Source organism: Chelon labrosus (assembly GCF_963514085.1).
Source record: "Chelon labrosus genome assembly, chromosome: 1".
Taxonomy (NCBI): domain Eukaryota; kingdom Metazoa; phylum Chordata; class Actinopteri; order Mugiliformes; family Mugilidae; genus Chelon; species Chelon labrosus.
The window spans coordinates 2,196,384-2,212,238 of NC_140337.1; the positions used below are offsets into that span (position 1 = coordinate 2,196,384).

General features: G+C 41.6%; 1 protein-coding gene and 1 pseudogene across 2 annotated transcripts; one reads left to right on the plus strand and one right to left on the minus strand.

Moving 5' to 3' along the window:
- Positions 1-3,976: 3,976 nt before the first annotated feature.
- Positions 3,977-8,041, plus strand: LOC311486642 (tripartite motif-containing protein 16-like; annotated as a pseudogene). The gene has a single exon. The product of its transcript is annotated as a tripartite motif-containing protein 16-like (transcript).
- A 3,622-nt stretch (positions 8,042-11,663) lies between these two features.
- LOC311486671 (tripartite motif-containing protein 16-like) lies at positions 11,664-15,799 on the minus strand. Its single transcript, XM_084542618.1, has 2 exons — positions 14,609-15,799; positions 11,664-12,695 (listed from the first exon to the last, which is right to left on the minus strand). Exons 1-2 carry the CDS (start codon positions 15,782-15,784, stop codon positions 12,303-12,305), a joined length of 1,569 nt encoding a protein of 522 aa, XP_084398744.1. The 5' UTR covers positions 15,785-15,799; the 3' UTR covers positions 11,664-12,302.
- Positions 15,800-15,855: the final 56 nt, after the last annotated feature.

Consider the following 15,855-nt stretch of genomic DNA (forward strand, 5'->3'; position numbering starts at 1 on the left):
CTACAGCAGTAGAGACTCGTGACTTGAGAGTGGACTCCTCTTGTGACATGGGCCAGGCCTCAGTTCTTAGTAGTGCCCCTGTCACTGGGACTTCTGCTGTGCCTCTCAGCCCCAGGTCTACTCCAAGGAGGACCCTTGCTCAAAGAGAGACATATGTGAGGGCATGTGAAATGCTATTTTTGTTTGTTAAATATGGGAATTGTGTTTGAGTTTCAGCATCGCACTGATCTGCAGTTGACATTTGTTATGCAATTCATTCTGAATTAGACGTTACAGTTACAATAGTTTTAAGTGTCTTTTTCAGGGAGCTACTTTAAAAGAGGAAGATGCGATGTGATTTGGTTGTGCATTGTTGTGTTGCGTTGCACCATGGGATGTTGCCGTGTGCATTGTGGGCTCAGAGAAGTGGGGTCTTCTAGGTAAAGCCAGCATTGTTTTACTTGACAGGTTGCCCGTTATCTTGGTAGCTCCTTAATAAACGAGCATGAAGTTATGCTAAGTGAGTTCGGGAATTTCATGACAGCCAACGTTTCATTGAATGTCAAACAGGAGCTTTATTCATCATTAAAGCTTTAGTTCAACATCACATTAAATCAGTAGAGTTTGAGAAATGACTCTTGTTCAGTGATTTCATCCATACAGTTAGTTTGACTCAGAATATCAAATAAATAATATCAACAACATGTGGTCTCCATACCAATAAACTGTGGATTTCTTTCTTTTGTTTCATCATTCTAAAAGACGGCGTGACTTTTCTGTCTCTACCTGGTTGGCCTTAGGCAGATGGGTCCCTCCATATGAGCTGGGTTCTGCTCAAGGTTTCTTCCTGTTAAATGGGAGTTTTTCCTTGCCACCGTCGCCTTCAGACTTGCTCTGGGCGTTTCAGGCCGGGTTTTGTAAGGCGTCTTGAGACAATTTGTACTGTTATTGATGCTACATAAATAAAATTGAATTAAAATGAACTGAAATAAAGGAGCCTTTCTATAGAGCAGCAGCTTTTGATTGGTTATCTTTTCTCCTTAACTCTGAGTTTGTGAAATAAAGAGACTTTGTTTGAGAAAAATGTCTTTGCAAGTTTTATTTACAGGAACCGACACCATGAACACAAGCTGCATGGTGAGTTAGTTCTCTCTACCCGTGATACAGAACATACAACTTTTATATATTTCTACATTACGTGACTTTTCCTCCTGTCACACTTCTCCATGTGCAACTGTGCTCAGTGGACAATAGAGATCTGGCTGAATCAGGATAAAACAATGCTGTATGGTGTGAACAGCTTCTGTGTCTCTTTCTCAGACAAAGATAAACCAACAAATGTAATATTGAAATACTTTCAGTAAAAGTGCTAAAACACATGTTATCTGTCTTTCTTTCAACAGCCCTCAGCTTCAGGTAATATGTTAATATATTTTCAGTTTGTTTGTTGTCGTATATTGGACTGCTGAATGAAGCTTTGTCAGCGTTGTTTAAGACACAAACTTTGGGTAATAAAGTATGAAAAAATGTTGAATGTTGAGGAGCTAATTATAAAAACCAGGCAGCCATCTCTAAACAGACATTCTAAGGAGAATTTACAGTCTAGAAATAAAAACTGAGCTGACCAAAGTTTGTCAGAAATGTGTTCTACTGTGAGTGAGTGGTAGTGTTGTTTTTGGCGGCCTGTTTTAATTTTAGTTTTAGTCTAGTCTTTGTGTCAAGCTGTCATTTTAGTTTTTATTAGTTTTAGTCATGTTCATACTCTTTTTAGTCAAGTCAAGTTTTAGTCAACTAAAAGTCTGAGCATTTTAGTCTTATTTTAGTCAGAATTATCCATGACTATTTTCGTCTAGTTTTAGTCGACGAAAACTGATGACATTTAGTCTAGTTTAAGTCAATAAATTGTATTTTAGTCTCTTTTTAGTAATGCAATTCTATTTAACCCAGTCAATATAGTATAAGTAGCCTACCTTGTAGTATAGACAAAACCAAAATTTTCTTTTAGCCAAACCTATTTCAAACAAGGTTCTTATTATATTATTGTTACCTTATAGACTCAAGAATACATCCATTCCAGACACGGAAGACGCTGATTTGAATTTACAACATATTTATTTTACTATTTATTTACTATTTGCCGCACTATTTATTTACTATTTGCCGCACTTCTCCCTATCTTTCACCACAAGACATTCGGTTTTATTTTCCACTTCGATGTATTTAAAGTTTTTCCAAATGTCTTCTCTTCTTCTTCTACCATCGTTCCCTTTCTCTGTCACGCTACTGAGTAGCCTACTCACAGTTCTCTCGCTACTCAGTACTCACGCAGAGTCGCAGACTCACTGGAGCAGAGCATCTTCTAAATAATAGGCGCGTTCGACCTTCATGCAGATCTGAGCAGATCTGACTTGTAGTGATGTGTCGGTCGCGAACGAGACGGCTCTAAGAGCCGGCTCTTTGAAGTGAACGACGGGAGCCGGCTCTTCATTGGGAGCCGATTTAGTTTTTTTCTTTCTTTTTTTTTTTTTCCTCCGCTTGTTTTGGTGAAAGCCACACGGTGATTGGTCAAGATGTGTGGCGACAACTGCAGTGTCCACACAAAGAGCAGTAGGGGCGGGGGAAAGGGAGGGTCAGACACACACAGCAGTGAGCACACACACACGGAGGAAGACAAGAGAGCGAGAGAGAGGAGGAAAGAGCAAACGAGAGAGAGAGAGAGAGAGAGAGAGAGGACGAAAGAGCGAGCGAGAGAGAGAGAGAGAGAGAGAGAGAGAGAGAGAGAGAGAGAGAGAGAGAGAGAGAGAATGACGAAGAAACGGTGAGAAAATGAGCGACAGCAGCAGGAAACGTAGTACAATTTGGACCCATTTCAATGTTATAAGCAGCTCAAATGCTTCAATGTAAATAGTCCATCTTCTTGCACATGTGGAACCAGTGAATTTTCTGTTTTGTTTGTTTTGTTTTTTAAACTGGTGAAAAAAGGAGTCTTGAGCCCTGGATGGGTCTTTGTTTTTTATAGCATACTTTATAGTTTATTTATTTTTTTATTATTTATATATTTTTTTATTCTCTGTTAAAAAAATGTATTCTCTGTTCAAGTTTGAGTGTGTTCAGTTGCTAAATAAAGCCATATAAATGATAAATATTTGATATAGTGTATGTTTTTTACATTAGTAATTCATTTTACACATAGTTTTGCATTATTTTTGGTGATAAATATACTTTAAGCAACAGAAAATCTGAGGAGGCACTTGGGAGCCGAAAGAGCCGGCTCTTTTTAGTGAGCCGAGCCAAAAGAACTGGCTCTCCAAAAAGAGCCGGAATTCCCATCACTACTGACTTGACGTGATGCATGCTGGGTTGTCATGCTCATAGATCTCGAATATGATTGGTTAAAATGAACTTGTTCTACCCAGCATGCATCACGTCAAGTCAGATCTGCTCAGATCTGCATGAAGTCGAACGCGCCTAATGCCGCGAGTGGAGCTTGAGGAAGTGACGTCGCCTGCGAGAGAAACGGGCTCTCTGGACACAGGAAACAGAAAAACTACAAAATAATAATAATAACGCGACTAAACAAGACAAAATAACGTTGTAACATTTCGTCTCGTCTCGTTTCGGTCAACGAAAATGGAGAGACATTTTAGCATAGTTTTTATTTTGTAAACCACATTTAGTCTCGTTTTTATTCGTCAACAATATTGCATTATACATTTAATTATAGTTATCGTCGCATGACCAGCATTTACGTTACGTCTCGTCTCGTTTTAGTCACGTGATAAAGGTTCGTTGACGACAATATTTAGTCATAGTTTTCGTTGACGAAAGCAAAACTAGTGAGTGGTAAAAAACAGCTGCAGCATCTGCTTCAAACTGCTCCTCTTCCTGGACGAAGTCAAACTGTGATAAGCCTGCCTCTTCTTGCTGCTCTGAAACATAGAGGCGCTACTCTGTTCTCATATTTCCTTGTCCCCTCCCCTTTAGATCTCTGCACTGAAGATGGGTGTAACCAGCATCAGGGGAAGTATTAGAGCTGAGAGACACATTCACTGCGGAAACACATGTTGTTTAGATCAGTTCTCTGACTAGTTTCACTTCCATCGAACAGAAATTCACTCAGTCATCGACGCTGAGACATGAAATGGCGCAGAAAGGATTTCAGCTGGATAGAGAAACCTTCTCTTGTTCCATCTGTCTGGATCTACTGAAGGATCCTGTGACGACATCCTGTGGACACAGCTACTGCATGAACTGTATTAAAAGGCACTGGGATGCAGAAGACCAGAAGGGAATCCACAGCTGCCCTCAGTGCAGGAAGACTTTCACACCGAGGCCTGTCCTGGAGAAAAACACCATGTTAGCAGAGTTAGTGGAGCAGCTGAAGAAGACTGGACTCCAAGCTGCTCCAGCTGATCACTGCTATGCTGGACCTGAAGATGTGGCCTGTGATGTCTGCACTGGGAGGAAGCTGAAAGCCTTCAAGTCCTGTCTAGTCTGTCTGGTTTCTTACTGTGAGAAACACCTCCAACCTCACTATGATGTAGCTCAGTTCAAGAAACACAAGCTGATCGACCCCTCCAAGAAGCTCCAGGAGAACATCTGCTCTCGTCATGATGAGGTGATGAAGATTTTCTGCCGTACTACAGGAGGTGAAGGCCATCAATGGCTCTGCTGATAAAACAGTGGCTTACAGTGAGGAGATCTTCGCTGAAATGATCCGTCTCATCCAGAAAAGAAGCTCTGATGTGAAGCAGCTGGTCAGATCCCAGCAGGAAACTGAAGTGAGTCGAGTAAAAGAAGTTCAGGAGAAGCTGGAGCAGGAGACCACTGAGCTGGAGAGGAAGGGCTCCGAGCTGATGCAGCTCTTAAACACAGAGGATCACAATCAGTTTCTACACAGCTACCCCTCCCTGCCACCACCCAGTGAGTCTACACACTCATCCAGCATCAAGATTCGTCCTCTGAGCTACTTTGAGGATGTGACAGCAGCTGTGTCAGAGACCAGAGAGAAACTACAGGACATTCTGAAAGAGACATGGACAGACATCTCCCTGGCAGTGACTGAAGTGGACGTTTTACTGTCACAACCAGAGCCTAAGACCAGAGATGAATTCTTAAAATATTCGTGTAAAATCACACTGGATCCAAACACAGCAAGCACATATCTGTTATTATCTGAAGAGAACAGAAAAGCAACAGTAATGAATCAACATCAGTCTTATCCTGATCATCCAGACAGATTCACAGGGTGGGCTCAGGTCCTGAGTAGAGAGAGTCCGAGTGGACGTTGTTACTGGGAGGTGGAGTGGAGAGGAGGAAGAGCTGCTGTAGCAGTCGCATACAAGAATATCAGCAGAGCAGGGAAATCACGTGAATGTGCATTTGGGTTGAATGACAAATCATGGGCATTGCATTGTGAAACAAACAAACTTGTTTTTACCCACAACGACGTCACCACTGAGGTCTCAGGTCCTCCATCCTCCAAAGTAGGAGTGTACCTGGATCACAGAGCAGGTATTCTGTCTTTCTACAGCGTCTCTGAAACCATGACTCTCCTCCACAGAGTACAGACCACATTCACTCAGCCGCTCTATGCTGGACTCCTTTTAGATATTGAAACCACTGCTGAGTTCATTCAAGTCAAATAGCCAAAAGTCACTTTAAGGACAGTAGGTTAAAATGTGTCTTTTAGTCTCCAGTTGATGTGTTCTCCATCATTGTAGCTAGGCTCAGTGTCATGATGTTGAACTTAATTTGATTGGTGCTCCTTAATGAAATTTAGTTCTGACTTTGGAAAGAAAGAAATCTGAATTAAATTGACATTTATTGATTTGAAGACCACATGTAGTTGTTTTGTTGTTGTTCAAATGGATGTACAGATGAACTTAGAATTCAACAGGAAATTTCATATACTCTCAGGTTGTTCTCATTACTTTCTAACAGCTTTGGTGTTTATTCTTTTGAAGTAGTTACTTCTCACATGCCTGACTGTTCTCACTTATTTTTACAGACGTTCTTTGTTCTATTAATCAGCTTCTGATAAGAGAGGGTGGTGTGATGTGAAGTGTCTTAGGCTGTAGAATTTTCATTTTTTCCACGTGTCTCATCTTCAGCAAAGAAAGCTTTGACTAATCATTGTTTCAGCTTAATAAAAGATAAAGACAAAGATCAGTCTCTTGGAATTCTTTCACTATATACGTTTAACACTTTTGCCGCAACATTGGTCATTATTTGATTGTGCATAGCTGATACTCTGAGTCAAACTAACTGACTGAATTGAAAGTAATTTAATCTGGATTAACAGACAATCAAGTGTGTGACCAAACACTAGAAAATGATAGTTTTGATGTCACCTTGCTTGTCTCAAATATTAAGAGTTTTCGACTGTTACATGTGCAGTAGTGCTGTTTCTGCTTTAATGTATTTTACTGGACATGTCCTCATTACATCTGTCCAGGAACTGCAGCTGAAAATGGGCGAACTGGCTCAATGTGCACTGTCCCTAAAACTGTACAAGCAAAATGTCTGTTTAGATTAAATAGAATTTTAGTGTCAATTGTGCTGGTGTGAACTCTGTGCTTGTGTGTTTCTGCTCGTGTATAATCACTTCTAAAATGCGAGGTAATACTGTACAGTTTATTAAAATATGGCTGTTTTAAGTTTAGATCAAGTTGAAGTCTTCTAAATCTACCGAAGTCTGAGAACTTAGAAGGATCCTCAAAGGAACCTCATTTGTCCTAAAATGCAATAACAATAGCAATTATGGCTATAATGAAAAGCTTCTGATTATCACACTACACTGTAATAGATTTCAAGTAAAACTTAAAACAACTGTTCACTTGCTGCAAGTAAACTCCCCAAGAAGAAAACCTCTGTCTGTCAACTGAAAAAGCTAAGTTATACTAACTCAAGATCATTTCCTTTTTCAACTTGATGCTATAAGCTAAAACAACTTATTAGGTTAAATTATCCACTGAAGAAAACTCATTTTATCAAATGAACTCACTATTTCAACTCACATTTCCAAGTTGAGATCAATTTAACTACCGTATATTCATCATCAATTGCCATTTTGTTTTTGTTTCTACTCCGTGGCAGTTCTACACTGAATTACTCCCTGGGCGATAACCCCTCCGAGTGTTTACATGCTAAATGTCTGTCATTAGAAGCTATATTAATCTATCTTTCAGGGAGGAACAATTAGCTCCTTGGTTACTGCCTCCAATTCTATGCTTGGCTCACTTTTAGTTATGACTGGTTAAACTATGTTTGACACGAAATAGAGTTGTAGCAAATGGCAAAATTTCATCTTTGAAACTACCTACAGATATGCAAATTCTGTTGGCTAATTACAGGACCCAACGTGATGGAAATAAACAATAACTGAACTTGTAACAGTTTTGTTGCAAAGCACAATCTTATGGTAAAATTAGATCTGGTGTTTGTTAAGACGAATTACTGTTGTATAAGCATTGCAAGCATCACAGCAAAAAGTCTAAATTGGTCACCTGATGGCTTTGACTTTTTTCTGTCCATCTCTGTTTATTTGGTATATCCAAAAAGGTTAAAAAAAGGCAACTGGACTTGTAGAGTTTTAGAGAAGACGTTTCACCACTCATCCGAGTAGCTTCTTCAGTTCTAGGGGACTGGTGGGAAGTCTGAGGTTTAAATAGGAACTCCTCCTGAAAAAAACTTGCTTGTTATGCTAATAACCAGAAACTGGTGCAGCTAATTTCCATTAACCACTGGGTACTTACCTGTTGTTGAAGCGGGATTGTTTTTGTCCCTGTCCTCTTCTCTATAAATGTTTAAACATTCATAGGGAAGAGGACTGTTTTTGTCCCTGTCCTCTTCAGGGACATAACTTGGTTGACAGGCTTTGAGGACAACTCTGAATTGTTTCTTAAGTTCTGGTGAGCAAAATGAATTGTATTTACATCCTTTATGTATATGTTTGCCATTTTATTGTCTCGCCATTGATGTTTCTACTGGATTTGATGTATGTGGTGCTGGTGCACAGCTGCAGTGCAACTGTGGCTGCAGTGAATGAGAGGAGATTTTCTGAATTGTTCTAAGTGAGTTTCTTGCTTTAGTAATGGCATTCATCTCACTATGAGACAAAATGTCCTGTTTTATTGCATATCTGTATATTGTATATTGTTATTGTTTCTATAGCAGTGGCATCATAATGATTTATTAAAAGGTGTTTTGAATAAGGTTAGAGGTGTTATGGAAAAACTCTTATTAACAGATCCGAGAAAGATGATTTCAGACAGATTTAGTTTATTACAAGTTGCAATCCGGAGTATCACACACAAGTCAGGTTGTAAGTGTCTCTGCCCATTCATCCAGGGAGCGCCTCTTTTAACTATGTCTTTTGTCTGTCCTTCCTATCACAGTCAAGGCCACGAAATGTTTCTTTTCTGTTATACTGCTGCACCCAGCTACACGAAAGAGAGATAAGCATGTTGAACAAGCAACCCTTAGGGGTTACATGAGTTCACAGCACATCACACAGTAGAATAATTTCCCATTACAGGCCTAGGTGGAAAATGCATGGTCTGTCACTGCTTTAAATGGTGGGCAGTTGCAGTTACGTTAAAATTTAAAATTCAGTAACAGTTGTGTGGAGTGGACATTGTGTTCCACGAAACACTTTAAATCCTCCCAGTTCCATGTGGACCTCCTCCAGAGTCTTAGTCTGCAGGTATGTGTCGTTAGATTCAATGTTCTCGCCCCAGTGGGCACTTGCTAGTCATCTCCTCTGACTGCTGCTGTAGCAGCAGAACGCTGACCAGAGCATGGAAGGAATATTAGTCCAATTGTTGAGGATGTTGTTGTTGCTGGGCTGTGCTCCAATCACTACAAAGCCTTCTATTTTATTATTATTGTTGTTGAGAAAATGCTTAATAAAATAAAAATGTTGCAGTCTATTTGTGTTTTCACTAAATGACACACACAAAGATGGAGAAAAACAAACTGTAAAAACTGAACAAAAACTCACCGCCCCTAAAGTTTCTTAATAAATCAGTTAAACTGGTCTCCCAGCTGTTCACAGCAGTAGGAATGGTAGAGTCAGTATTAGGGAAGACTATTCAGTTTGAACATGTGCCCCTGTACCCTATAGAGGAAGTCTATTTTCAGCAGTGTTTTTAAGTAGCTGAATTCTTATAATCTCTTTAATTTGCATGAGCCTTTCAGTGTTCCGAGAAAGCTGACATAGCTTAACTACACCATGTTTCTCTTTCTGACATTTCCTATATTTGAACTAAGCATAACTGCTTCATTAGGTACCATGGAGAAGTGTCCTAATGTTGTCTAATGTGATAATATGTATGTTAACAAGTGTCTGAATCAGCACTTATGTTCTAATGGTCTAAATACATGTTTACATTTCTTTACCACTTAAAGGCAAGGAACCAAACAGTATATGGTAAGTTCATTAATCTTGATTTTCTCCATGAAAATTAAAAATGTTGAAAAGTTTCACAAAAATAAAAAAAAGTCTTCTTATGGCCTGCAATAATACTCTACTGTTGAAATTTTGTATTTCCAAGTATTTCAATGAGTGCCCTATAAAGGGTTAAGTACTGAATGTATAACAAACGTGAAAAAAAAGACTTGAGAACCAGTCAGCTTTTGTTATGACAGTGCTGGCCATAAACTAAAACATAATAAACAAGTGTGGGCAGAGTGAACTCACAAGGTGGCATAGATAGTCTATGAGGTGTATGTGAGGACCAGGTTATGTAGAACTGAATGTGTGAGTTGGTGTAAATTACAGTTTTGGACCTGGAGGGTGGGGCTGTGGTCAAGCTGCAGTCTTCAGATTGTACCAGAGAAGGATCGAAAGGAATGGGGGATGAAAAGGAGTCAAGGAAGTAGGATAAAAAGGGATGAAAATGGTTGAGGGGAAGGAATGAAAAGAGTCGTGAGGAAGGCATGAGAAGGCGTCGAGGGGATGGGATGAAAATTCTCTGGCTCAGACCACAATAGCAGGTCAGACCGTGGCCGGGTGCTGACTATCTGGGTTTGGTTAATTAGCTGCTCATTTAAGTCAACCCTCATCTCCCAGGCTCCTCCTACCCTTAGCTGCCCTGCGTTATGCCTGATTCTCAATAGTCTAGCCTTTTCTCCCTCCGGTACAAACATGATGTGTTTGTATACAACCAAGATGGCGGCACGTACGGATGCAGCGGCCCCTCTCTCCCCTCGTTTTCATGTGAGAGGGAGAGAGAAACATTTTTTTCGATTTTTCTGTATGTCGTGAACGTATTGAGAGATTGACAATAAAGAAATCTTTAATCTTGAATCTTGAATCTATAGTATTTATTAGCAGCTATGGAATTTTCTCTTAATTGTTTTTCCTCAATTGCAGCTGCTAAACATTTCAGTTCCTGGTTGTGATGCCAGTGTATTGCCCTGGGAAAGACTAAGTCTACAATCTGTCAGAATATGGCTACATTTACAGACACAAATGCACAGTGGGCAGGCAGCATCCTCACCTACCCACTGGTTTAGGTTCTGGGGAGATGGCAGCACATCATAAGTAGCCCCTATTATAAATCTAATCCTGCTGGCCTCCATGCTCCACAGCTCTGTCCACTTCAGCTTCCTTTTCTCTACATTCTCCCAGTTCACCCATCCTTGCTTAGCCTGCGACACAGCAGTTGTGCTCGGTGTTCATTCAGAGGTGGACCTTGTACGCCACATTTGACCCAGATTTGACCTGAGAATGCGACACGGATTCTGCGCCAGCCAGATCCTCACCTGGCCTTGATGAGTTATCGTGCCACTCTGATCTCTGCTACAGGTTTGAGCCCTGCCCAACTTGTTATTGGTCGACAGTTGAGGACTACAGTTCCCATTCTGCCTAAGCAGCTGAATCCAAGTCCAATAGACTACAAAACTGTCAGACTTAAGGACCAGCGGACTAAAGCTGCATATCACTTCTTCTGTAACAGATGCCACTCTACACAACCATTACCTGCACTACAGCAGGGTCAGAGTGTCAACATCAAGCTTGATGGAAAAAAAGGCTGGAAAATGCTAATGCATTGCTAAGGCACCAGAGCCCAGGTCTTAGTATGTGCAGACAGAACAGGGCATGCTTGCCTGCAGAAACAGGAGACACATTCAGGTGGTACCAGGGTCACTGGTGCCATCTACAGCAGTAGAGACTCGTGACTTGAGAGTGGACTCTTCTTGTGACACGGGCCAGGCCTCAATTCTTAGTAGTGCCCCTGTCACTGGGACTTCTGCTGTGCCTCTCAGCCCCAGGGCTTCTCCAAGGAGGACCCTGGCTCAAAGAGAGACATATGTGAGGGCATGTGAAATGCTATTTTAGTCTGTTAAGTATGGGAATTGTGTTTGAGTTTCAGCATCGCGCTGATCTGCAGTTGACATTTGTTATGCAATTCATTCTGAATTAGACGTTACAGTTACAATAGTTTTAAGTGTCTTTTTCAGGGAGCTACTTTAAAAGGTGATTCGGTTGTGCATTGTTGTGTTGTGTTGCGCTGTGTGCATTGTGGGCTCAGAGAAGCGGGGGCTTCTGAGTAAAGCCATCATTGTTTTACTTGACACGTTGCCTGTTATCTTGGTAGCTCCTTAATAAACGAGCATGAAGTTACGCTAAGTGAGTTTGTGAATTTCATGACAGCCAACGTTTCATTGAATGAGAAACATCAGGTTTATTCATCATGTAAAACTTTAGTTCATCATCACATGAAATCAGTAGAGTTTGAGAAATTCAGTGTTCAGTGATTTCATCCATACAGTTAGTTTGACTCAGAATATCAAATAAATAATATCAACAACATGTGGTCTCCATAAATGTAAATGGAATTGTGGATTTCTTTCTTTACAAAATCAGAACTAAATCCCTGCAATAAGGAAGGTCTGCTTGTATGCATGGGCTCTTCACAGAGATTTCTCTGTAAAGAGCCCATGCAGTAGAAGAGGAACAACAACACACAAACACATCAACATAGATGTTCATGAGCCATTCAGAGACATTCAGAGAAGTTGACATGTTCACAAGGACAAATGTCAGTTCAGCGGAATCAAAGGCATGGTGAGCAGTGAGAGGCTCTGTGGCTTAGCAGACAAAGGGATGACCGCCACCCAAACAAAGTCCACCAACACAACAATGAACTCTCAGCTACAGCAATGGAGACCATGTCAGAACTAAATCTCATTAAGGAGCACCAATCAAACAAAGTTCAACATCATGACTCTGAGCTCAGCTACAATGATGGCGAGCAAATCAACCAGAGACTAAAATACACATTTTAACCTACTGTCCCTAAAGTGACTTCTGACTACTTGACTTTAATGAACTCAGCAGTGTCTTCATAATCGAAGAGCCAAAGTCCAGCATAGAGCGGCTGAGTGAATGTGGTCTGGACTGTGTGGAGGAGAGTCATGGTTTCAGAGACGCTGTAGAAAGACAGAATACCTGCTCTGTGATCCAGGTACACTCCTACTCTGGAGGACGGAGGGCCAGAGACTGCAGTGTGGACATTGTTGTGGGAAAGTAAATGATCGTTTAAATCACAACGTAATGCCCAAGATTTGTCACTGAATCCAAATAAACATTCATGTGATCTCCCTGCTCTGCAGTTATTCTTGTATGCGACTGATACATAAACTCTTCCTCCTCTCCACTCCACCTCCCAGTAACAACGTCCACTCAGACTCTCTCTACTCAGGACCTGCAACCAAAAAGAGAATCTGTCTGGATGATCAGGATAAGACTGATGTTGATTCATTACTGTTGCTTTTCTGTTCTCTTCAGATAATAACAGATATGTGTTTGCTGTGTTTGGATCCAGTGTGATTTTACACGAATATTTTAAGAATTCATCTCTGGTCTTAGGCTCTGGTTGTGACAGTAAAACGTCCACTTCAGTCACTGCCAGGGAGATGTCTGTCCATGTCTCTTTCAGAATGTCCTGTAGTTTCTCTCTGGTCTCTGACACAGTTGCTGTCACGTCCTCAAAGTAGCTCAGAGGACGAATCTTGATGCTGGATGAGTGTGTAGACTCACTGGGTAGTGGCAGGGAGGGGTAGCTGTGTAGAAACTGATTGTGATCCTCTGTGTGTAAGAGCTGCATCAGCTCGGAGCCCTTCCTCTCCAGCTCAGTGGTCTCCTGCTCCAGCTTCTCCTGAACTTCTTTTACTCGACTCACTTCAGTTTCCTGCTGGGATCTGACCAGCTGCTTCACATCAGAGCTTCTTTTCTGGATGAGACGGATCATTTCAGCGAAGATCCCCTGTGTTTGAGTTTCAGCATCGCGCTGATCTGCAGTTGACATTTGTTATGCAATTCATTCTGAATTAGACGTTACAGTTACAATAGTTTTAAGTGTCTTTTTCAGGGAGCTACTTTAAAAGGTGATTCGGTTGTGCATTGTTGTGTTGTGTTGCGCTGTGTGCATTGTGGGCTCAGAGAAGCGGGGGCTTCTGAGTAAAGCCATCATTGTTTTACTTGACACGTTGCCTGTTATCTTGGTAGCTCCTTAATAAACGAGCATGAAGTTACGCTAAGTGAGTTTGTGAATTTCATGACAGCCAACGTTTCATTGAATGAGAAACATCAGGTTTATTCATCATGTAAAACTTTAGTTCATCATCACATGAAATCAGTAGAGTTTGAGAAATTCAGTGTTCAGTGATTTCATCCATACAGTTAGTTTGACTCAGAATATCAAATAAATAATATCAACAACATGTGGTCTCCATAAATGTAAATGGAATTGTGGATTTCTTTCTTTACAAAATCAGAACTAAATCCCTGCAATAAGGAAGGTCTGCTTGTATGCATGGGCTCTTCACAGAGATTTCTCTGTAAAGAGCCCATGCAGTAGAAGAGGAACAACAACACACAAACACATCAACATAGATGTTCATGAGCCATTCAGAGACATTCAGAGAAGTTGACATGTTCACAAGGACAAATGTCAGTTCAGCGGAATCAAAGGCATGGTGAGCAGTGAGAGGCTCTGTGGCTTAGCAGACAAAGGGATGACCGCCACCCAAACAAAGTCCACCAACACAACAATGAACTCTCAGCTACAGCAATGGAGACCATGTCAGAACTAAATCTCATTAAGGAGCACCAATCAAACAAAGTTCAACATCATGACTCTGAGCTCAGCTACAATGATGGCGAGCAAATCAACCAGAGACTAAAATACACATTTTAACCTACTGTCCCTAAAGTGACTTCTGACTACTTGACTTTAATGAACTCAGCAGTGTCTTCATAATCGAAGAGCCAAAGTCCAGCATAGAGCGGCTGAGTGAATGTGGTCTGGACTGTGTGGAGGAGAGTCATGGTTTCAGAGACGCTGTAGAAAGACAGAATACCTGCTCTGTGATCCAGGTACACTCCTACTCTGGAGGACGGAGGGCCAGAGACTGCAGTGTGGACATTGTTGTGGGAAAGTAAATGATCGTTTAAATCACAACGTAATGCCCAAGATTTGTCACTGAATCCAAATAAACATTCATGTGATCTCCCTGCTCTGCAGTTATTCTTGTATGCGACTGATACATAAACTCTTCCTCCTCTCCACTCCACCTCCCAGTAACAACGTCCACTCAGACTCTCTCTACTCAGGACCTGCAACCAAAAAGAGAATCTGTCTGGATGATCAGGATAAGACTGATGTTGATTCATTACTGTTGCTTTTCTGTTCTCTTCAGATAATAACAGATATGTGTTTGCTGTGTTTGGATCCAGTGTGATTTTACACGAATATTTTAAGAATTCATCTCTGGTCTTAGGCTCTGGTTGTGACAGTAAAACGTCCACTTCAGTCACTGCCAGGGAGATGTCTGTCCATGTCTCTTTCAGAATGTCCTGTAGTTTCTCTCTGGTCTCTGACACAGTTGCTGTCACGTCCTCAAAGTAGCTCAGAGGACGAATCTTGATGCTGGATGAGTGTGTAGACTCACTGGGTAGTGGCAGGGAGGGGTAGCTGTGTAGAAACTGATTGTGATCCTCTGTGTGTAAGAGCTGCATCAGCTCGGAGCCCTTCCTCTCCAGCTCAGTGGTCTCCTGCTCCAGCTTCTCCTGAACTTCTTTTACTCGACTCACTTCAGTTTCCTGCTGGGATCTGACCAGCTGCTTCACATCAGAGCTTCTTTTCTGGATGAGACGGATCATTTCAGCGAAGATCTCCTCACTGTCCGCCACTGTTTTATCAGCAGAGCCATTGATGGCCTTCACCTCCTGTAGAAGCAGCTCCACGTCTTTCTTATTCTTCTGGATTCTCTGCTGGATTTCTTGTAGCATCACCTCCACCTCCTTCTGCTTCTCAGCCCTTTCTGTTGCAGCTGGGACTGTGTCGTGGCCTTTATGTACATCCATTGTGCAGAGATAACAGATACTCTGCTGATCAGTACGGCAGAAAATCTTCATCACCTCATCATGACGAGAGCAGATGTTCTCCTGGAGCTTCTTGGAGGGGTCGATCAGCTTGTGTTTCTTGAACTGAGCTACATCATAGTGAGGTTGGAGGTGTTTCTCACAGTAAGAAACCAGACAGACCAGACAGGACTTGACGGCTTTCAGCTTCCTCCCAGTGCAGACATCACAGGCCACATCTTCAGGTCCAGCATAGCAGTGATCAGCTGGAGCAGCTTGGAGTCCAGTCTTCTTCAGCTGCTCCACTAACTCTGCTAACATGGTGTTTTTCTCCAGGACAGGCCTCGGTGTGAAAGTCTTCCTGCACTGAGGGCAGCTGTGGATTCCCTTCTGGTCTTCTTCATCCCAGTGGCTTTTAATACAGTTCATGCAGTAGCTGTGTCCACAGTGAATAGCCACAGGATCCTTCAGTAAATCCAGACAGATGGAACAAGAGAAGG